A 23,999-nucleotide genomic window follows, 5' to 3' on the forward strand; every position below is an offset into this window, starting at 1 on the left:
ATATATATTGTATTATCAACAGTTCAGAAGGAGAGCCAAAAAGATTATGTGGGTTCAAGATGGTGCTGTAAATCCCAGAAGAACTAAGATAAAGTAAGAGGGGAAAGAAGTGTGACTTTAAATGACCCATGTCATTTACAGTGGACGAGAAGCTGGATATGAGTCAGCAGTGTGCCCTTGTTGCCAAGAAGGCCAATGGCATTTTGGGATGTATAAGTAGGGGCATAGCGAGCAGATCGAGGGACGTGATCGTTCCCCTCTATTCGACATTGGTGAGGCCTCATCTGGAGTACTGTGTCCAGTTTTGGGCCCCACACTTCAAGAAGGATGTGGATAAATTGGAGAGAGTCCAGCGAAGGGCAACAAAAATGATTAGGGGACTGGAACACATGAGTTATGAGGAGAGGCTGAGGGAGCTGGGATTGTTTAGCCTGCAGAAGAGAAGAATGAGGGGGGATTTGATAGCTGCTTTCAACTACCTGAAAGGGGGTTCCAAAGAGGATGGCTCTAGACTGTTCTCAATGGTAGCAGATGACAGAACGAGGAGTAATGGTCTCAAGTTGCAGTGGGGGAGGTTTAGATTGGATATTAGGAAAAACTTTTTCACTAAGAGGGTGGTGAAACACTGGAATGCGTTACCTAGGGAGGTGGTAGAATCTCCTTCCTTAGAGGTTTTTAAGGTCAGGCTTGACAAAGCCCTGGCTGGGATGATTTAACTGGGAATTGGTCCTGCTTTGAGCAGGGGGTTGGACTAGATGACCGTCTGGGGTCCCTTCCAACCCTGATATTCTGTGTGTTCATGCTTAAATCTTGTGCATTTCTATTGATCTCGGAGTGGTAGTTGATAGAACGGTTCAGGAGTTTTCCATTAAAAATGTTTTTGATAGAAAATGTAACTTCTTCAAATTTTTCCACAGGAAAATTTTGATTTTGATGAAATTTCCTGATTCTTTTCAGATGGGAAAAAAATTGAAATTACATCTTTTGTTTTGGGTAGGGTCAACCTGAATTTAAATATTTCAGTTTGTTGAATTGAATCAAAACAATTTTTGGTCAGTTAGATATTAATCTGTGTCAACTTGTACTGCCATGAAGCCTCCTGAGAGTTGTAATTTAGGTGTCTCATGCCCCATTCTCCTCTATGTGTGTGTCTACACAGAAAAGAAAAACCCATGGCTGGCCCATGCCAGCAGACTTGGGTTCCTGGGGCATAGGCTGTGGGGCCGTTTCATTGCTGTGTAGACTTCCAGGGTAGGGCTGGAGCCTGGGCTCTAGCGTGAGCCCAGATATCTGCACAGCAACGAAACAGACCCACAGCCTGAGCTCCATGAACCCAAGTTGGTTGGCATGGGCCAGCCGCGGGTGTCTAGTTGCTGGGTAGACCCTATGAGCTAGGCTTCCTGGTTGGACTACATCTCCCATGATGCACTGTGGTCTCCCATCTTCGTTAACTGCCATGGTGCATCAGGGGGAAAATAATGCAGCCAGGAAGCCTGGCCCATAGAAAGGAAGGGGCCATGAAGCACCAGAACTACAACTACCATGAGGCACCACAGAAGATACAGTGCAATAACATTTTAACATTTCTGAATCAAAATTTTTCAGAACTTTCCATTCTACAAAAAATGTCAACTCTTTGTCATGATTTGGGATGAAAATAAATGTTGAAATACAGTATTAAAACAAGCAAGCAAACCAATACAATGCTTTTTCTGGCCAAGATTGTACCTGAAGGCACAACCCTGCACAATCCCAGGATTAGCCCTATTTTGCCTCAGTCACCCATCCTAGGCCCAATTTCCTCCAGCTTTCCCCTTGCTTGGAGTAATCTGCTGCTGGCCTATACAAGGAAGCACAACACTTCTTCCAGCTCCCTGGCACACAAAGTTTGCAGGCTATACCATCCATTTGGATGGTGCAGCTTGCCCTACTGGAGCCTTTGGACAGCTTCACAGGCAGGGACAGAGGGGTAGCACAGCAATGGCGCGCTGGGGCTATTTACATCCCCAAAGGCACCCAGATAGAGCAGTCCTTGCAGCTCCCCAGGACAGGATCTTCCTAGTTTTTTTGTGGGGTAGAGAGTAGACTAATTACTGTCCTTCCACAACTGTGCAAAGGCCAGGGATGATTTAGCCCATTGCTTCCTCACATTACAACTAAAATTTGTATACCTGAAAAGTGAATTTTGTAATAGGTGGGTAGAAAAGATTAAATAGGCTGAATAGAAACACAGAAGTTGGGAAGGATCGTCCATCCCCAGATCACCTGTAATGACAAGATATTGATCATGCTGGCTATGATCACCTAATGATGATTCCATTCTCATTGCTCTAGGGAAAGGGTAAAATCCCTGTAGGTCCAGAGCAAACTCTATATCTCAGAGACAAGTTAATATACTCTAAAAGTGAAATCCTGGCCCCACTGAAGTTGGCAGCAAAACTCCCATTGACTTAAATGAGGTCAGGATTTCACACCAAATCTGCATTTTAGTAAAAGGGCTCAAACCACAGAGTTTGGAGCTGCAGATGGATCCAAACATCCCCAAGCTTTGGATCTAATGTCCCACGGCTTAAGTTGGAATAAGTGTCCAGAACACAACTTATACTATTAATGTAAATGAGACTTAATTGTATCATCATCAGAATAATCCTACAGAGAATCAGAAAGGTGTAAAGATACCTTTGAATTAAAAGAAATGTCAGCTCCCAAAGAAAATCCTGTTATAAGGAAACCTTACAACATGTCACAGATTAATAACTATAATATTAAAATAATTGGTGATGAGAGAATATATGCAAATAAATTGATATTCATAGAATGTTGCTGAATTCATGCCCTTTACATTGTTTTTTGGGAAAAGATAATGTCATGTGAAGAAATGTGATACTAAGAAAAAGCAGAAGAACAAAGAGCTTGTGGCAGATGAGCAGTACCACTGTCTGTTCTGGCACACATGGATAGTTCACTGGACATAGAGATGTTGACTGAAATGTTAAACTGAATTAATACATGCTTAAAAGTACACAAGAAATATCCATGGTCAGTGATGAATACATACAGGGCCAAATTCTGAAGTCCTTACTCAGGCAAAACTTCCATTACCTTGGCGAACAAGAGTTAAATTTCCATACAACTTCCTACAACTTCCATATCTACGAAGTTTTAGACTGGGAAGAGAAGAACATGTACTACTCATGTGGCTTTTAAAGTATGCTATAACTACGAACTTATAAAATAAGGTTATAAAACAATCAGAATATGGATCCGGGTAGTACAAACTGAGGGCTATATTGGGGGTATTTTGCAAGCAATAAAATATGTAGTTTTCTTTTAGAGAAAAGCTCTAAACTAAGGAAGCATCAGGCTGACCACTGAGCTGTGTTTGTATTGTTTCAGCAGATGTATATACTGGCTAATGGTTTATGTTAATTTATTTAGCAACAGATTGATAGAACTACCATTCAAACACTCAGTGTGCCTGTCATAAATATAAAGGGAAGGGTAAACACCTTTAAATCCCTCCTGGCCAGAGGAAAAACCCTTTCACCTGTAAAGGGTTAAGAAGCTAGGATAACCTCGCTGGCACCTGACCAAAATGACCAATGAGGAGACAAGATACTTTCAAAGCTGGAGTGGGGGGAGAAACAAAGGTTCTCTCTGTCTGTGTGTCGCTTTTGCCGGGACCAGAGCAGGAATGCAGTTCAGAACTCCTGTAAAGGGCTAATAAGCAATCTAGTTAGATATGTGTTAGATTCTGTTTTGTTTAAATGGCTGATAAAATAAGTTGTGCTGAATGGAATGTATATTCCAGTTTTTGTGTCTTTTTGTAACTTAAGGTTTTGCCTAGAGGGGTTCTCTGTGTTTTGAATCTGATTACCCTGTAAGGTATTTACCATCCTGATTTTACAGAGGTGATTCTTTTACTTTTTCTTCAATTAAAATTCTTCTTTTAAGAACCTGATTGCTTTTTCATTGTTCTTAAGATCCAAGGGTTTGGGTCTGTGTTCACCTATGCAAATTGGTGAGGACTGTTATCAAGCCTTCCCCAGGAAAGGGGGTGTAGGGTTTGGGAGGATTTTGGGGGAAAAGATGTTTCCAAGCGGGCTCTTTCCCTGTTATATATTTATTAGACGCTTGGTGGTGGTAGCAATAAAGTCCAGGGGCAAAAGGTAAAATAGTTTGTACCTTGGGGAAGTTTTAACCTAAACTGGTAAAAATAAGCTTAGGGGGTTTTTCATGTAGGCCCCCACATCTGTACCCTAGAGTTCAGAGTGGGGCAGGAACCTTGACACTGCCATTGCCAGCATATCCCTGGTTACTATTTGAAATTCTGAGTCATAAAGCCCCTTGGGTTGCAGAGAAGATACACTGTTTGCTCAGTGACTGTCTTTCAGATGGGAGATCAAACTCAAGATCGGCCATCAGAACCATACAAAAAGAGAGGCCATACTGACTAGAGTCATTTTACTTTTTGTAAGCTAAGAACATCTAGATACCAGATCGGGGAAAGCGGTCCTAAGTTAGCCCCAGTATTGTCCATCTCAGTAAGGCATAGAGAGCTGGTATTAAGCACTTAAGTTACTTGTGTTTAACAATTATATAACTCTAACACAACAGGAACCAGTCTCTGGTTTTGGCTGCAGGCTGTAGCTTCCTGTAGTCCAGAACTTTGCTTTCCTTAACACAGCACTTGTACATGACAGTCGTGGCTGCTCCACATGGACTCCGATTCCTCTTTGGTAGCATCAATGTATTTATCCAAGGGTGTTTATTAGTGATCTCTTTCTTTTTCAGCTTATGAGACAATGCTTGCTGTGATACTATAAAGACTCAATTACTGAACCAAAAGATTCTACCTCTTTTCAAGACTTCAGCCAATTACGAACTACCAACACAGATAATTTATATCTAAGTAAGTTACTTGTGTTCTATTAACCAGGTGATGCTCAGGTTTTTCCTAATATAGTTAATCTCTTACAAAGCTAATACCTGATTGTGTGTGTGTGTGTGTGATCTAAGCATGATAGTCACTTGTTTTCAAAATGCAGAACTGTGTTTCACCAACCAGTTCCACTCTGGATACTGAGAAACAACTCCGTGAATATGAACGAGTGATTGTAAAGAACTCAGAACATTTAAGCACTGTACAATGGGCTTGACCCTGCATTATCTAAGCACTCAAAACCTACATTGGCAACGCACCAGCGGAAATTGTGTGTGTGCAAAGATTACAGGATCAGGCTCTCTCTGAGTATAGCTGATTATTAGCATTATTTATTAATCATTATTATTAATTGTAGTAGTCCCAGAATTCCCATTAAGGATAAGGAGTTTAAAATGAGCTGTATGACATGAGGCAACAGGTGGATATCACACAGACAGGGGGAGTGGAATACAACACTAAAATCATTGTGATTATTGTGGTAAGTCTGACACCCCCTCTGTCTAGCCCTTGTCTTTTAATATGGCACTATATCCTATATGTTGTATAATGCTGCAGCTGAAAGGATGATGTGTGTGCCACTGGTAGTGGGGATTGAACTTGTGTGACCTCTTGTGCTTAATGCGTTAGCCTCCACTGCCTGAGCTGAAAGAATCAGCTTTGTTAATCAAGGCTGTAGCAGGCTCAGCAACTTCTCTGTGTTCCAGCCACCCATTGAGGGGGACAGAACGCCACACTAAATGGGTGTGGGTTGTATATGTGTACCAATAAACTAAGAATCAGCTAGATGTCTTCCAATGAGGCCAGCTTCAGTTTTTAGATACCTAAATAAGTGGCCAATTTTAAGAGATTCGTTCAAAAGTGACTTCTCTTTCTCCTTAGGTTTTTCTGATATTGATGCTTCCAGCGCCAGTTAGCATGGATACCACAGAGTTCCGAAAGAGAGGGAAAGAGATGGTGGACTACATTGCAGATTACTTCGAGCAGTTAGATAAGAGACAGGTGTATCCTGATGTGGAACCAGGATACCTGAGACCCCTCATTCCAGACTGTGCACCTCAGGACCCTGAGACCTTTGAGGATGTCCTTAAAGATGTTGAAAGGATAATCATGCCAGGGGTAAGAACATCTTGAAACAAAGTTACAGCATATTATAAAGCCTATGGGTGAAATCCTGGGCCCAGTGAGCTCGATGGCAAAACTCCCATTGACTTCTGTAAGGCCAGGATTGCACCCTAATTTTTTATACTTACATATGACAAAGCACTTGACACAGTTAATGTTTCTATTCTTATTAGAAACTATCTCTCCTATATTTGTGCTTCAAAGGGCCAGTTCTTGGAATTAATCTCCTCGACCCTAGATAGGACTAGAAAAGGCATGTTTCATCACTTTCATTTTTATCTGACCTGTAGCTGATATGCTTTCTACTCCTAAAGAACACTAGATCTTTTATAAACCAGGATTTTTATCCATAACATGCAGTACATAAAACACTTGTTTGAATTTCTTGTTTAAATGTCAAGACGCTCACATGGCTTTTCTTTTTATTACTAGGTTGACTAGAAAAGATTTTTCCACCTATTTAGCCTGTTAACTTACTCCCATAAATATTGGCTTCTTCCAACATCTTTTAATGCAGATGACCCCTATCTAAATATCACCTTCTGGATCAGTGTTGAAACGGACAATGCAAGACACAGCAATTGATAGTGTCTCAACTCTCTGACTCCCTTTTGCTGTTATCTTAGTCAGGATTGGCTGTCATTCTTCTTTTAAACCCGAGCTCATTTCTCAAGGTCTCTGGGCAGGTTCAGAGGTGAGTGAGTGGTTAGTAAACCCAAAGGGCATGGCTACACTAGAGCGCTTACAGCAGCGCAGCGGTGCTGATGCAGCTGCACCATCATAAGCTCTCTACTGTGGCCACTGTAAGCTGACGGGCGAGAGTTCTTCTGTTGGCTTAATTACTCCAGTCTCCGCGAGTGGCAGTAGCTATGTCGGTGGGAGAGGTTCTCTTGACAACATAATGCTGTCCACACCAGCGCTTATGTTAGTGTAACTTATGTCGCTCAGGGGGGTAGTTTATTCATACACCTGAGTGATAAAAGTTATGCTGACATAAGCTGCAGTGTACACACTGCCTTGGCCAGGGATTTCACCCTGTGCTCTTACAGAGGAAGTGAACTGGGGTTACTTCTGAAACTTACATAGCCTCTTTTGAGATAGATAAAGTTCTTGTGACTGGGATAATACTAAATATGGAACCAGTGTAGTGTAAACTTGATTAGTTAGTATATTGTTGTGATAAATTTGATCCCTTTTCATGTGCCAGTGTAAATATTTGTCCATCTGATACACTTTATCTGAACCGATTACTGTGGCACCTGCTGTCTTTTCACAAGCAAACCGAACTCAGTGGGAGTCTTTCCATTAAGTTCAAGGATCAAGCCCTAAACACAGCTGAAATGCCCACAGCAAAAGCACTGTGAGTAAGAGAATTTGTGACCAAGGCGTGGAACTATAGCTCACAGTTACCCAGGTAGTCTTGTCTCTGTATACACCTATACTGAGCAATATAATTATGTGGGTGTTTAGGTTTAATCCTATATATGCACTGTGGAGCAGATGCTCAGCTGATGCAAATTGTCACAGTTCCATTGATTTCAATGCCAATTACACCAGCTGCAGATCTGCCACATAGATTTTTATATAATTAATGAAATTTAGAACTGTTCAGGAATGGGAATTTCCATTCCATGAAAAACTTTGAGATTTTGAAAATTGTTTATTTTCCAATTCAGAATAAAATAAAAAAAAGCTTTGAAATTTTCTGCAAAAAGGAATTTTTTTTAAAACATCATTTTGGATCATTTGGAATGTAAAGTTTTGATAAATGTTTCATTCTGACTTTGATTTTTTAAAATAAATTTCAATTTCAATAGCATCATCAAAACATGTAGGAAATTTCATCAAAACCAATATAGTCCTGATGAAATGACATTTTCTGATTGAAAAGCCAATTATATGAAATGTAATGTTATTTTAATCACATAAATGCCAGACATTTCTGAATCAAGGTTCCCATAGTAAGCTTGACTCTGCATTACTTGTATATATTAATGACAAAAGTCTCTCGAAATATTGGCCAAGGTAGTCCATTATTAACCAAATATAGAATAGTAAAAATTGCCTGTACTTTCTTTAAACAGAGACATATGTAACATTCTTTGTTACTCTGGGAACAGTTTATCAGTTTATTTTTTTAGGATTTTTTTAAGGTGGAGGGAGATAAATTGCATCTTATTTCCCTTCTCATCTCAACCCTTCTTCACCCCAAAATCGCTGAAACTCCTTGCAATAATACTGGGTTTGTAGACAGTATTTTTCAATGATAGCAGTCAAAACATCTTACAATTCGCTATATTTGCTGTATTCTTTTTACCCATGGGGGAACTGAAGCCCAGAATGGTAAAATGACTTGACTGAAGTCTCACAGCAGGTCAGTGGCAGAGATGAGACTGGAACCCAACTGTCTTGTCTCCCACTCCCATGCCATATCCACTGTAAGGATAAGACCAATGTATTTTGGTGGGTCTCTGTGGCTATCCCTGCCACACAGACATTCCCTAGGCAAAAAAATAAAAATGGTGGCTTCACTGAAGAATGGCAAGAATCAGTGGCAACGTATGATAAGTATAGAGTGTCTATTCCCCTCAAGGTTCACACAATAGAATAGTAGGGTTCTGTGAGTCAATAGGGGTAAACCTTCTTCTGGAAACACCCGTATATTAGTTAAATTGGAGAGGGATCTTCAAAAGAGAGTTTTCACAATAAAATCATGCATAGGTGCCAACTCCATTAGTGGGTGCTCAGCACCCATCGGCAGTCCCACCAATCAGCTCCGATCAGGAAAGGGGAGGAGCGAGGGTGGGGTGTAATCGGAGGAGGGGGTGGGGCAGGGGCAGGAAGAGGTGGGGTGGAGCTTTGGGGGAAGGGGTGGAGTGGGGGTGGAGCCTGGGGCAGAGCAGGGGTGGGGCACCGCTGGGGAAGTGAGGAAGCCTGCACCTGTAAGATCATGGCTATTTTTTCCACTTTAAAACAAATCCCTCCTGCTTTGTGGTGACCAAAATGATTCAGTTCAACAGTAGGTACACCCACGCAACAAACGAGGATTTAATCCTTGTATGAAAGGTCTTTTGCTGAAGAAAGAACATCACAAAAAAACTTGGCACGGGTTAGGGGAAATCCAACAAATAAAATGTATTTGAGCAGCGTCAGGCTTAGTGTTGTTGAACCCAAGGCATTTGTAGCAACGTCTCTTTCCTCAATCTCTCTCTGACGGTTGTTTATCACTGTGAGGCTGATAGTAAAAGAAACATCTTCATCACATTCTTTGTGATATTTGCCTAACTGTCTCAATATCCATGTGGCAACTTCCACAGATGCACCTTGGCTTTTTCAGGGATAACAGCCCCCCCCCCCCCCAGGTCAGAATTATTGTCCTTTTTCTTTTCACTGTGTGGTGCAGTTAGAATCTACTGTGTTTCATCAAGTAAATGGCTTGTAGCTAGTAGGCAGTTTAACTTGATTAACCCAAGATGAATGTCACATCGTTTTAAGGATCACGCAGGATTATAGCTCTGGTGATAATCACCTGCATTGCTGGCTGATTATGAATGTCACCATGAATCTGTGCATGTGGGTCTGAGACTGGTGACCATGGGAGTTTTTATGCTAGGAAGGAGCAAGCCTTTTACTGGAGTTTCTATGGCATTCATTCTTCATATGAATCTTTCAGCTTGTAATATTGTGTGCAAACCACTGGGAAACAATTTGTATTAATGCCACACGCAGCTTATGGGTGTTTTCATGGAAAAGGCTGCAAATGAGCAATATAGTTTTTCATATCTTAAATATTTTTGGGAAGGCTTATAGCTCAAGCCCTCCCTGGTCCCTCTGAAGACCCTAATCTTACCCTTGATCAGCTAGAACCTGGGGTTTGAGATTTCTGGTTTGTTTGTTTTTAATGGTTAGATTCTGGAATATTTCAATGTGTAGTGTGTATTTAATTAAAGATGTATCTCCTATTGGAAAGGGATTAGGTGACATAATTGGCCTTTCCCTTCTTTAAGTGAGTGTATTTATTGCTTGTTGCACAGCTCCTCATCCTTTTTCACAAACCTCCTCCCATGTAGCTGTTGAGTTGTACTTTGAGGCAATATTACCCATGAGGCATGCCAGGGCTATTTAAAAGGCTTTAAAATGGGGGAAATTAAGGGGCTAACAGATGGTACCAGGCGACAAGATGCTGCTTTCAACTGGTGAACTTGGAAAGTACAGTATATGCTATAAATGCTCTAAGTGATCACTGTCAGAAAGGCAGGATCCCTTCCTTTCACAGAAAGTAGAGGCCTGTCTACACTACAAAATTAAGTCGACTTTATCTAATTCGACCTCGAGGCTCCGAATTAATTAAGTCGATTGTGCGTGGCCACACCATGTCTCAATGGAGTGTGTCCTCGCTAGCAGTGCCTTCCTCAGTACACTAAGCAGTGCATTGTGGGTAGCTATCCCAAAGTACAGCTTGCCTCAGTGTGTTTTGGGAACTTTGTTCAATGCATCATGGGACCAAAACATTGTCACAGCAGAGAATGGGTACACTGCATTGGCATCCCATGATGCACTATGCTCAAAGGCAAACAGCCCTGTGGTTTTTGTGCCTTAAAACCGCCGCACATATTCCAATACCCCAGAAGCATGGAGCCTGCTCAGTTGTGCACTCTTGCTGTGAGCATCTCAAACACCTCACGCTTTCTCCTGCAGTATTTCCAGAGCCGAAGTAGGGTCCGCCGTGTGGAACATAGCGATGTCCTGCAAGCCGCCCTGCTGCAAGCCATTGAAAAAAACAATTCACAGTTGCTGCAGGCAGTCACAGAGCAGCTGCACTCTGTTGAGCGCCGTATCTGGTCCCGTGAAACAAGCACTGACTGGTGGGACTGCATCGTTTTGCAGGTATGGGATGATGAGCAGTGGCTGCGGAACTTCTGAATGCAGCCACCTTCCAGGAACTTTGTGCAGAGCTTTCCCCTGCCCTGCAGTTCAGCAACACAAAAATGAGAGCTGCTCTGACAGTGGAGAAGGGAGTGGGGATTGTTATTTGGCAACTTGCAACCCCAGACAGTTACTGGTCAGTGAAAAATCAATTTGGAGTAGGTAAATCAACCATGGGAGCTGCTGTGCTCCGAGTGTGCAGGGCCATTAATCGACTTATGCTACTAAGAGTAGTAAGTCTGGGAAATGTGCAGGACATAGTGGATGGTTCCTTAATTGCGGTAGGGTGATAGATGGCACACACATCCCCATCTTGGCACCAGACCACCTTGCCAAAGAGTACATAAACCAAAAGGGATACTTTTCAATGGTGTTGCAAGCACTGGTGGATCACAGGGGGCATTTCACCGACATCAACATAGGATGGTCAGGAAAGGTTCATGATGCGTGCATCTTTAGGAACTCAGGTCTGTTTAAAAAGCTGCAATCTGGGACTTTCTTTCAAAACCACAAAATGAACATTGACAATGTTGAGATACCTATAGTTATCCTGTGGGAACCAGCCTAGCCCTTGCTCCCATGGCTCATGAAGGCATACACCAGCCATCTGGACAGCAGTAAGGAACAGTTCAACTATAGGCTCAGCAAGTGCAGAATGGTGGTTGAATGTGCCTTTGGTCATTTGAAAGGGTGCTGGAGAAGTTTACTAACAAGATTGGACCTTTGTGAAGAGAACATCCCCATGGTTATAGCTGCCTGCTGTGTGCTCCATAATATCTGTGGGGGAAAAAAAGGGGAGAAATTTTCTGCAAGGGTGGATAGTTGAGACAGATCTCATGGCAGCCATTTTTGAGCAGCCAGATACCAGGGCAATAAGAGGACCACAGCAAGGGGCACTGCATATCCGTGAGGCTTTGAAAAGCCATTTCAATAATGAGTGACAGTAATGTGAGCGGCTTGTCTGCATTGTGCTTTCCCAAACCTTTACCTGCCTTGTATCACTGTCCCTGTAAAGCCAACTCCTGCCCTGCTTCTACTCAATAAAGAACATTTATTTCTCAAATCTATTTACTTTATTTAACAAAAATAAGTAAAGAGGAAGAACAGGAAAAAGAGGTAACCTTGGGGAAAAGGGTAAAGTTGTAAAGTTGGAATGTGAGAAACATTTTCAACTGTGTAACATAACACCACATTCCAGACCATCAAAGGTCTGAGAATGGTCTCCCTCTGTTCCTTGTACCCTCCCCCTGAGTTAAGTGAAAGGGATAATGGACTTTTCACCCATGCCTCATGGAACACTTCAGGGAGGGTGATTCTGCGCCAGGCGATGCTGGCTGGCTGTCCACCAGGGTCCGCAGGGGGACTCTACCCTCCTGCTTCTGTTCCTACAGTTCAACCAGACGCATCAACATGCCTGCTTGGTCCCTCATAATCCGAAGCATCTCATCCTGCGCCACACACTCTTGCTCATTGGAAGCTTTCCTGCTCTCCATGTCCATGTCTAACTTCTTGGACAGTGAAATCCTCCATGCTCTCAGATCTGTCTCAGCTGTCCCGGAGGCGTTCATTATCTCGGTGAACATGTCCTCCCGTGTTCTCTTTCTCCTCCTTCTAATCAGCAAAAGTCTGCTTTCAGGACACATTTCCAGCTGTCTGTTACGGGGAAAAATAAAGAAGCCACTGTACGTGACTAAAATGTTTCCACAGCAAGGCCGTTTTCATTTAAAAAAAAAACAACCAAACTCTTATTACACTAGGTGCAGCCAGAACATCATCAGAATCTGTAACCTTTCACTGTGCCGTTTTGCTGCTCCTGCCACGGTGAGTTGTGCCCTCCCCACCCCCTGGGTCATAGGTGACCTCACTTTTAATGAAGTTTATGGCAGGTTCATGTCGGGAGCAGAGGTAGCTAGTCGAACAATGGCCCTTCCCCATAGCATCACAGCAAGCTGTTTATGAATAGGGGATGGGGGCGGGGAGGGAACATTTTCACTCCCAAATTGCGGAATCTCTCATGTGGGGCTCCAGTCCCCTTTCAGCCACTTTAAACTACTTGCCGATCCATACCAAGCACAGTAAAGGCACATTAACAGCTGCGTGGTTTGGCAATCCGGAATGGGGGGGGGGAATGGGGCGTGTCTATATGCCCTTTTTTTCTTATAAGAGCATTTTTAATGAGAACTTCCCCCATTTCCCCTAGGGGACCCTGTGTGATGTGACAATCTCCTGAGGGTAACAGAGGCAGAAAGGAAGGCGATGCTGCAAGTGTCTGGGTATAGACCCGGTCCTTATGCTGCTATGCTGTGTACCGCAATAATGCCAGCAGAATTAATTCAGGAATTCCGTGGGAAACTGTCCTGCCATAGTGGAAGAAATAAGAGTGCCCTGTCTAGAAACCTTCTGCCAAGGATTGCAGCGTACCACCATGAAAATTTCCTAGAGATATCCGTGGAGGATTCCCGGGCTATCCCAGTCCACATAAACAGTCTTTTCTGGGGGCCACCCTCTGCGTAGCTGGAGCGGCCTCTTCTAAGCAGAGAACCACAGCACCTCGTTTTTTCTTCTCAGTAAATAAGCGAAACCACCGAATTTATGTGCCTGCTAAAGTTTAATTGGACTTTGATTGTAACTGTATACTCAACAGAGGTGCCTTCCCTGGCATCACAGTCGGCCACCATGATGTCCTGCGACCCACAGGGCTCCATGGTTAAAAATATTTCCTGGCTCTCTGGGAGAATGGTGCCGCCTCTAGCCTGTCTCCCATTCTCCTCCTCATCCTCTTCCTCATCCACCATATCATCCTCCTTGTTGTCCCTAGACTCATATACCTGTGAGGTGTCCACATTATTTGTGGGGGTGCTGGTAGGATCACCCCCGAGAATCGCATGCAGTTCGTTGTAGAACCGGCATGTGTGGGGTTCAGCACCAGAAAGACTGTTCGCCTCTCTTGCCTTCTGGTATGCTTGGTGAAGTTCTTTTATTTTCACACGGCACTGCTGTGTGTCCCTCGTGTAGCCCTTCTCTCCAATTCCACGAGCGATCTTTGCATAAATGTCAGCATTTCTTCTGCTGGATAGGAGCTCTGCCTGCACAGATTCTTCTCCCCACATGTGGTGTTTAGATGCTGCTTGTAATTATTGGAACTGGGAGCACTGGCTGTTGGGAATCTGAAAGAACAGGAAATGGGGGAGAGGGGGAGCTGAGGAGGCGGATTGAGAGCTACCAAGGGTGCAGCAGCAGCTTGGTAAAGAGGTTTTCCACTTTAAAAATAAAGTTCTGTTGAAGTTTGTTAGTACCTTGCGTGGTTGCTACAACATTTTGGCGATGAGAATGGATCTTCTGCCTCTAAACACACCTGCACCCTTTCTGCAAAGCCCAGGTGATCCTCCAATTGCTTTTATTGCCTGGATCCATATGTTTAAGACTTATCTGCTTGCAATCACTGCTACAGAGATTTCTGAAGTAAGAAAGCGTGCTCTGCTAATCCACTGCCTTGGAGCAGAAGGGCAGCATATATTTTACACGTTTCCCCTTGCAAATGATAAATATGAGACTGCACTCACTGCATTAAAGAACTTTTTTGTGCCAAAAGTGAATGTAGTAGCTAATCGCTACAGATTTTGCCAGCAGAAAACAGGGGAGATTATAATGCAGTATATTGCTTCGCTGAGGAGTCTGATTGTAACTTGTGACTTTGGGAATATAGCAGATGAGATGATTAGAGACCAGCTCATTTGGAAAACAACCAAGCTTCATGTAAGAGAACACTTAATTCTAGAACCACAATTTACACTAGAAAAAGCAATAACCATTGCAACCCAGATTGAGTCAGCTACCGGTGAAGCCAAAATAATGAGCATGGATACAGGAGGCACAGTCCAGGCTTTGCAAATGGCTAAACTGGAAGGGTGATTGTGGATAACCTTCACTACTGATTTCTTGCAAGCATACTGGGCTACACAACATGGCACAACGCAAAGATCACCCGCAGAGTTACTGCTTGGGAAACAGATGAATACTAAACTGAACATTGCTGGATTGTTAAAGGCACGACCTGATGCCCCAACCGAGGATGATGTGAGAAAAACAGTTGAACAGAACCAAGCAAAGTATAAGGCTCTCACAGACAAGCGGCGGGGTGTAAAGGAACCAAAGTTTGAGTGTGGTTCCTTCGTTAGAATATGAAAACCTGGAATTTTATGCAAAGGGGACCATAAATTCACAGCTCCTCTTAAAATCATAGAGAAGAAGGTGATATCGACTTTCTGATGGGCGGGTATGGCATGCTTCTTATCTTACATCTGTCTATGCACCAAGAGTAGATTATGCCAACACCCAGTCTGCATTGGATGACTTCACCATAGTACCAACACAACAAGACATTGCCCTGGAACTGGGGCTTGAGAGACAGACAGCCTGTCAGACCCAGACGACCACCTGTCTGGACTAGAGACTGTTATGTAGTATCTACAGTGTTTTCAGTGTAATATTTCTGCCAACAGTATAGTGTCTTGTTTCATGTTTGTTCCTGTGGTTAGAACAACAATGTTTATTTTAATTCGGAGAGTTTCTTAAGAGAGGAGGGACTGTGGTGTTTAGATGCTGCTTGTAATTATTAGAACTGGGAGCACTGGCTGTTGGGAGTCTGAAAGGACAGGAAACAGGAAGGAGGGAGGGGAAGTTGAGGAGATGGAGTGAGAGCTACCAAGGGTGCAGCAGCAGCTTGGTAAAGAGGTTTTCCACTTTAAAAATAAAGTTCTGTTGAAGTTTGTCAGTATCCTTGCCTGGTTGCTACAACACCACCCAGCGATGAGATCCACCCACCTCCTGTGCAGACCAGGCTGGAGCGCGTTTGGGGCGTGTAGTCTCCATGATCAGCTGTGCTCAAGCTGGCATGCTCCCAATGCTGATCAAACAGGAAATGGGAAATCAAAAATTCCCGGGGCTTTAGCAGGGGAGGAGCTGTTTCCTGTGTACTTGGCTGCAGTGCAGCAGAGTTGAGAATGATCTCCAGAACGGTCACAGATGAGCATTGTGGGACACCACCTGGAGGCCAATTAAGTTGAATTACACAAAGCTGCATCTGCATTACTTCGCAGTTCACCCATGATAATCAAATTAAGCGCTATGCCTCTCGCAGAGGTGGATTACAGAAGTCGACATTAGAGGGAACTTAAGTTGGCGTAAAGGGCCCAGTGGTGTAGACACATATATTAACAGGTCAACTTAAGGCAGCTTCCTTCGACCTAACTTTTTAGTATATGTAAGCGGGGGAATAGTCCCGCTCTTGTGGGGAACTTTCCTGGCTTCTGCACTACCCTGGTGAAGTGGGCTAGCGAAAGGATCTGAGTCCTCGCTCCCACTTCCTTTATCCAGTGACCTCCCTGCCCTTGAGGACTCCCCTTCCACTCTCCTGTCTGGCTGAGTCCTCGTAACCCCAACAAGGCTGGGCCCAGGATTCCTGGGGGGCTCGACCCCCAACCCTGCTGTGGTCACCTAGGACAGGGGCTAGGGTGTCCCCACGCCGAGGTACTCTCTCTGCACTGGGCACTTCTCTGACCCACTGACCATTACATACAATTTAAAGCAAATGCAAGTTATTTAATCAACAATTAATTTTAAAAAGAATAAGGGAAAATGGGAAAGATTAAAGGAAACACATCAGCCCGCTCTGTGGCAGGGAACATCACAAACAGTGTCTCTGGAATGTCCGGGCAGTTCACAGTCTGTTCCTTCTAAGTCCCTGGCCTCCTGCTCAGGCCCTGGCTTTGCTGCAGGGATGCTGTGGGTTGGACACTCGCTCTGGTGGTGGCCACATGCTCTCAGGCTCTAAGTGGTAGGACCCTTCTTCTCAGTGTCGCCCCCGCCCTGTCGGGGTTATGATCCAAGCCTGGCCTGCAGAGCCTCTTGGCTGAGGTGTCTCCCTGTGCTGGGCCTGCTGCCCAGGGTCCCCCTCGGTCTCCCCAGCTGCTCACCGCACCCAGCTCCGGACTGCTCCAGGCCCAGCTCCACCACTCTGTCTCTGCGCTGCTGCTGCTGCTCTGCCTCCAGCGCCCTGGGCTGCTTCTTTGGCCCCTCTGGCTCTGGTTGCTGCAGCTCTGCTCCCAGGACAGGTCTGTTCTTCAGGCTGCTTCTGTGACTCTGCTCCCAGCACTGAACTGCTTCCTGGGCTGCTTCTCTGGCCCCTCTGGCTCTGGTTGCTGCAGCTCTGCTCCCAGGACAGGTCTGTTCTTCAGGCTGCTTCTGTGACTCTGCTCCCAGCACTGACCTGCTTCCTGGGCTGCTTCTCTGGCACCTCTGGTTCTGGTTGCTGCAGCTCTGCTCCCAGGACAGGTCTGTTCTTCAGGCTGCTTCTGTGACTCTGCTCCCAGCACTGACCTGCTTCCTGGGCTGCTTCTCTGGCCCCTCTGGCTCTGGTTGCTGCAGCTCTGCTCCCAGGACAGGTCTGTTCTTCAGGCTGCTTCTGTGACTCTGCTCCCAGCACTGAACTGCTTCCTGGGCTGCTTCTCTGGCACCTCTGGCTCTGGTTGCTGCAGCTCTGCTCCCAGGACAGGTCTGTTCTTCAGGCTGCTTCTGTGACTCTGCTCCCAGCACTGAACTGCTTCCTGGGCTGCTTCTCTGGCCCCTCTGGCTCTGGTTGCTGCAGCTCTGCTCCCAGGACAGGTCTGTTCTTCAGGCTGCTTCTGTGACTCTGCTCCCAGCACTGACCTGCTTCCTGGGCTGCTTCTCTGGCCCCTCTGGCTCTGGTTGCTGCAGCTCTGCTCCCAGGACAGGTCTGTTCTTCAGGCTGCTTCTGTGACTCTGCTCCCAGCACTGACCTGCTTCCTGGGCTGCTTCTCTGGCACCTCTGGTTCTGGTTGCTGCAGCTCTCCTCCCAGGACAGGTCTGTTCTTCAGGCTGCTTCTGTGACTCTGCTCCCAGCACTGACCTGCTTCCTGGGCTGCTTCTCTGGCCCCTCTGGCTCTGGTTGCTGCAGCTCTGCTCCCAGGACAGGTCTGTTCTTCAGGCTGCTTCTGTGACTCTGCTCCCAGCACTGAACTGCTTCCTGGGCTGCTTCTCTGGCACCTCTGGCTCTGGTTGCTGCAGCTCTGCTCCCAGGACAGGTCTGTTCTTCAGGCTGCTTCTGTGACTCTGCTCCCAGCACTGAACTGCTTCCTGGGCTGCTTCTCTGGCCCCTCTGGCTCTGGTTGCTGCAGCTCTGCTCCCAGGACAGGTCTGTTCTTCAGGCTGCTTCTGTGACTCTGCTCCCAGCACTGACCTGCTTCCTGGGCTGCTTCTCTGGCACCTCTGGCTCTGGTTGCTGCAGCTCTGCTCCCAGGACAGGTCTGTTCTTCAGGCTGCTTCTGTGACTCTGCTCCCAGCACTGACCTGCTTCCTGGGCTGCTTCTCTGGCCCCTCTGGCTCTGGTTGCTGCAGCTCTGCTCCCAGGACAGGTCTGTTCTTCAGGCTGCTTCTGTGACTCTGCTCCCAGCACTGAACTGCTTCCTGGGCTGCTTCTCTGGCACCTCTGGCTCTGGTTGCTGCAGCTCTGCTCCCAGGACAGGTCTGTTCTTCAGGCTGCTTCTGTGACTCTGCTCCCAGCACTGACCTGCTTCCTGGGCTGCTTCTCTGGCACCTCTGGTTCTGGTTGCTGCAGCTCTCCTCCCAGGACAGGTCTGTTCTTCAGGCTGCTTCTGTGACTCCGCTCCCAGCACTGACCTGCTTCCTGGGCTGCTTCTCTGGCCCCTCTGGCTCTGGTTGCTGCAGCTCTGCTCCCAGGACAGGTCTGTTCTTCAGGCTGCTTCTGTGACTCTGCTCCCAGCACTGACCTGCTTCCTGGGCTGCTTCTCTGGCCCCTCTGGCTCTGGTTGCTGCAGCTCTGCTCCCAGGACAGGTCTGTTCTTCAGGCTGCTTCTGTGACTCTGCTCCCAGCACTGACCTGCTTCCTGGGCTGCTTCTCTGGCACCTCTGGTTCTGGTTGCTGCAGCTCTCCTCCCAGGACAGGTCTGTTCTTCAGGCTGCTTCTGTGACTCTGCTCCCAGCACTGACCTGCTTCCTGGGCTGCTTCTCTGGCACCTCTGGCTCTGGTTGCTGCAGCTCTGCTCCCAGGACAGGTCTGTTCTTCAGGCTGCTTCTGTGACTCTGCTCCCAGCACTGACCTGCTTCCTGGGCTGCTTCTCTGGCCCCTCTGGCTCTGGTTGCTGCAGCTCTGCTCCCAGGACAGGTCTGTTCTTCAGGCTGCTTCTGTGACTCTGCTCCCAGCACTGAACTGCTTCCTGGGCTGCTTCTCTGGCACCTCTGGCTCTGGTTGCTGCAGCTCTGCTCCCAGGACAGGTCTGTTCTTCAGGCTGCTTCTGTGACTCTGCTCCCAGCACTGACCTGCTTCCTGGGCTGCTTCTCTGGCACCTCTGGTTCTGGTTGCTGCAGCTCTCCTCCCAGGACAGGTCTGTTCTTCAGGCTGCTTCTGTGACTCTGCTCCCAGCACTGACCTGCTTCCTGGGCTGCTTCTCTGGCCCCTCTGGCTCTGGTTGCTGCAGCTCTGCTCCCAGGACAGGTCTGTTCTTCAGGCTGCTTCTGTGACTCTGCTCCCAGCACTGAACTGCTTCCTGGGCTGCTTCTCTGGCACCTCTGGCTCTGGTTGCTGCAGCTCTGCTCCCAGGACAGGTCTGTTCTTCAGGCTGCTTCTGTGACTCTGCTCCCAGCACTGAACTGCTTCCTGGGCTGCTTCTCTGGCCCCTCTGGCTCTGGTTGCTGCAGCTCTGCTCCCAGGACAGGTCTGTTCTTCAGGCTGCTTCTGTGACTCTGCTCCCAGCACTGACCTGCTTCCTGGGCTGCTTCTCTGGCACCTCTGGCTCTGGTTGCTGCAGCTCTGCTCCCAGGACAGGTCTGTTCTTCAGGCTGCTTCTGTGACTCTGCTCCCAGCACTGACCTGCTTCCTGGGCTGCTTCTCTGGCCCCTCTGGCTCTGGTTGCTGCAGCTCTGCTCCCAGGACAGGTCTGTTCTTCAGGCTGCTTCTGTGACTCTGCTCCCAGCACTGAACTGCTTCCTGGGCTGCTTCTCTGGCACCTCTGGCTCTGGTTGCTGCAGCTCTGCTCCCAGGACAGGTCTGTTCTTCAGGCTGCTTCTGTGACTCTGCTCCCAGCACTGACCTGCTTCCTGGGCTGCTTCTCTGGCACCTCTGGTTCTGGTTGCTGCAGCTCTCCTCCCAGGACAGGTCTGTTCTTCAGGCTGCTTCTGTGACTCTGCTCCCAGCACTGACCTGCTTCCTGGGCTGCTTCTCTGGCCCCTCTGGCTCTGGTTGCTGCAGCTCTGCTCCCAGGACAGGTCTGTTCTTCAGGCTGCTTCTGTGACTCTGCTCCCAGCACTGACCTGCTTCCTGGGCTGCTTCTCTGGCCCCTCTGGCTCTGGTTGCTGCAGCTCTGCTCCCAGGACAGGTCTGTTCTTCAGGCTGCTTCTGTGACTCTGCTCCCAGCACTGACCTGCTTCCTGGGCTGCTTCTCTGGCACCTCTGGCTCTGGTTGCTGCAGCTCTGCTCCCAGGACAGGTCTGTTCTTCAGGCTGCTTCTGTGACTCTGCTCCCAGCACTGACCTGCTTCCTGGGCTGCTTCTCTGGCCCCTCTGGCTCTGGTTGCTGCAGCTCTGCTCCCAGGACAGGTCTGTTCTTCAGGCTGCTTCTGTGACTCTGCTCCCAGCACTGAACTGCTTCCTGGGCTGCTTCTCTGGCACCTCTGGCTCTGGTTGCTGCAGCTCTGCTCCCAGGACAGGTCTGTTCTTCAGGCTGCTTCTGTGACTCTGCTCCCAGCACTGACCTGCTTCCTGGGCTGCTTCTCTGGCACCTCTGGTTCTGGTTGCTGCAGCTCTCCTCCCAGGACAGGTCTGTTCTTCAGGCTGCTTCTGTGACTCCGCTCCCAGCACTGACCTGCTTCCTGGGCTGCTTCTCTGGCCCCTCTGGCTCTGGTTGCTGCAGCTCTGCTCCCAGGACAGGTCTGTTCTTCAGGCTGCTTCTGTGACTCTGCTCCCAGCACTGAACTGCTTCCTGGGCTGCTTCTCTGGCACCTCTGGCTCTGGTTGCTGCAGCTCTGCTCCCAGGACAGGTCTGTTCTTCAGGCTGCTTCTGTGACTCTGCTCCCAGCACTGACCTGCTTCCTGGGCTGCTTCTCTGGCCCCTCTGGCTCTGGTTGCTGCAGCTCTGCTCCCAGGACAGGTCTGTTCTTCAGGCTGCTTCTGTGACTCTGCTCCCAGCACTGACCTGCTTCCTGGGCTGCTTCTCTGGCCCCTCTGGCTCTGGTTGCTGCAGCTCTCCTCCCAGGGCAAGTCTGCTGTCTCTGGGCTGTGCCTCTGGCCTTCAGGCTGCAGCTCTGCTCCCAGGGCAGGGTCTGCTCTCTCTGGGCTGCTTTTCTGGCCCCTCTGGATCTGGCACAGCTCCGCTCCCCAGCTCAGCTCAGGCCCCTGCTCTCTCCTTAGCTCGGCCCCACTCTGTCTGACCCAGGCAATTCCAGCTCACACGGATGGGACCTCCCTGGTCACCTGACTCCCTGATTAGCTGGCCCGCCCTGTCATTCAGGCTGACCTGGAGCATTGGACTCTCTCCATTGTTCCTGGGGACTGTCAGTCTCAGGGTCCTGATTTCCCATAGACCCTTCCCCTTTTAGTACTGGGAGCTAGCCAACTAAAACACCCCACTGACTGTTAGTAAGGGAGCAACAGTCCCCTTACATATAGACCAGGCCTAAAACTAAAAATGTGAGAAGAGGTCAGTGACTTTGGACACCATGGTTTTTGGATGCCCCAGTTCGAGACAGCTTGGGCCTGATTTTCCCAAGTTCTGAGCACCCCCAACTCTAACTGAAGTTGAAGGAATTCTTAAACACAACCCTCCATTACTATTAACTGAAAAGTCAGACCATAGCTCGCTTTGCCTGATTTGGGTGGCCCTGTGTAACAATGTTTCGTCACAAATTCATACAGCTCCTGTCCACCATGATCATATCTTTAATGACAGTGTCAGCCTGAGGATTTGGGTGAAGGAAAGTGAGATTATTCTTTACATACAGTGAATCAGTTAAATATTGGAAAACACAAAAAGGGTTACAGAAACAGTGAGTCTCCTCTCCCACGATTCTCCTATTTCAGAAGTAGAGCCCAACTCTGTGCTAGGAGACCAGGCATAGTTACCAACATTTTAAAACAGTGTATCAGGAGAATATTCTCCAAATAAATGAGAGACCTCTGGGCTGCCAACTGATGGAAGACTTTGTAGACATTCCGGTGAGTTTTAGCTCTTATCCTGTATAATGCTCTAGAATTGTTTATTTATATTTGTTCTTATCTGGGATTTGAGTGTTATTCTTTACTAAGCATGTTATTATCACAGTACTTTCAAAACACTTTAGACTTTGGTATTGTACCTTACTCATTTGTAATTTGAACCTAATAAGATTTACAACAGTTGTGCCCTATATCATATAGATTCTTTTAGGAATTGCTAGCGTCATGTTTACAGTGGTGACATAAGTTAATTCTTAATACTGATGTTGCAAATTAATGTGCTACTATTTCCATATACAGCATTGGTCTCTGAAAATTTATATGTTCTAGCAATTGTACAATTAACTTGTATCAGGACTGCAGTTTTTTATATAGAGGTATAGCATATTTGATACCTCAAAGGTTGTTTCATTTTGTAGTGAGAAATTGTATAGTGTCAGGTTTGATATTTGAAATGTTTGGATTTTTGTTAGTAACTTTAAAGTTTAGGGAAAGAGTTTTATGGACAGAAACAAAAGAGAGAATTTTTGCTGCTTAGATTTATACTGCCTTAACAGGCACTAACTGGAAACATTGTTGACAGTTAGTCTCAGCAGTGAGGTCAGGAAATTCATTAACATAGGGAATTCATTTCTCTGAAGTGAGAGCTGAGTCACCTTGCTGTGGCAGTGTGGGAAAGCTCGCATTGCCACTGCCCATGCTGTTCCTGTGGATAAAGAGAGGACTTCAGTCTCCAGAAGCTTTCAGAGGCACTAAATTCACCTGAGATTTTTTTTTTTCCGAATTAAGGGAAGAGGGAAATTTAAAGAAAAAACAAACCCTTCTTTTCTAACAGCTGGTATGGGTGTGGTTCTGGAAGACTGGAGAAGGGCAGACATAGTACCTATATTTAAAGGGAGGAACTCAGGGGACCTGGGAATTATAGATCAGCCAGCCTAACTTTAATACCTGGAAAGATACTGTAACAAATTATTAAACCATCACTTTGTAAGCACATGGAGGATAATAGGGTTATAAAGAATTGCCAGCATGGATTTGTCAAGAACAAATCATGACAAAACAACCTAATTTCCTTCTTTTACAGGGTTACTGGCCTAGTGGATACGGAGAAGCAGTAGATGTGATAGATCTTGGTTTTTAGTAAGCTTTTGATATAGTGTCACATGACATTCTCATAAGCAAATTAGGGAAATGTGGTCTAGATGAAATTACTATCAGGTGGGTGTCATATTTTGGGGGGCAATCCAGGGATTGTGTCACTGCCTGCCCTCTAACTCTGGGTGCCTTAAATACTCTGCTGCTGTGGCTCAGAGCCTGGACACCAACAGCCACCAGATAAACGTGCAGTATCCCAAGTGTCTGTGTGCTGTGCAGCCCTGAGTCAGTGCTCTGACCCCAGCAGCCTGCCACAATACACCAGTTCCACCCTGGTTTCCACCAGCCTTGGTTAATCCTGGCAGGGGTGACCCCAAGCACATGTCCAGTCCCAAATTTCCCCCAAACAGTCTTCTCTGTGGTGTTTAGCCTTCTCCTGGACCACTCAGAGAAATATTAAATTCATTTGCTCTATTAATGAGTCAATACCCACAGCTTTCCATATTAATTGATGTTCACAATTCCTTCCATTCAAACACAACACTGAACTGGTTTAGATTAAAATAAAACAAGTTTATTAACAGAACATAAGTGATGCCAAATAAGAGAGAAAGGTGTAGAGATGGTTACAAGCAAGTAAAAGTGACAACATGCATCTAAGAGT

At 46.5% G+C, this 23,999-nt stretch overlaps 1 protein-coding gene across 3 annotated transcripts in view; it reads left to right on the forward strand.

Annotated features, from left to right (window-relative positions):
* Positions 1 to 23,999, forward strand: part of DDC (dopa decarboxylase) — a 122,153-nt gene that overhangs the window by 16,275 nt on the left and 81,879 nt on the right. For all 3 annotated transcript variants that reach the window (XM_084621294.1, XM_084621292.1, XM_084621293.1), the window contains 2 exons: positions 4,795 to 4,912; positions 5,825 to 6,061. In XM_084621294.1, coding sequence (XP_084477420.1) covers positions 5,840 to 6,061 — 222 coding nt within the window. In that variant the 5' untranslated portion in view covers positions 4,795 to 4,912; positions 5,825 to 5,839. The remainder of the gene's footprint in view (positions 1 to 4,794; positions 4,913 to 5,824; positions 6,062 to 23,999) is intronic.

The sequence above is a fragment of the Lepidochelys olivacea genome (assembly GCF_965140295.1).
Source record: "Lepidochelys olivacea isolate rLepOli2 genome assembly, chromosome: 2".
NCBI lineage: Eukaryota > Metazoa > Chordata > Testudines > Cheloniidae > Lepidochelys > Lepidochelys olivacea.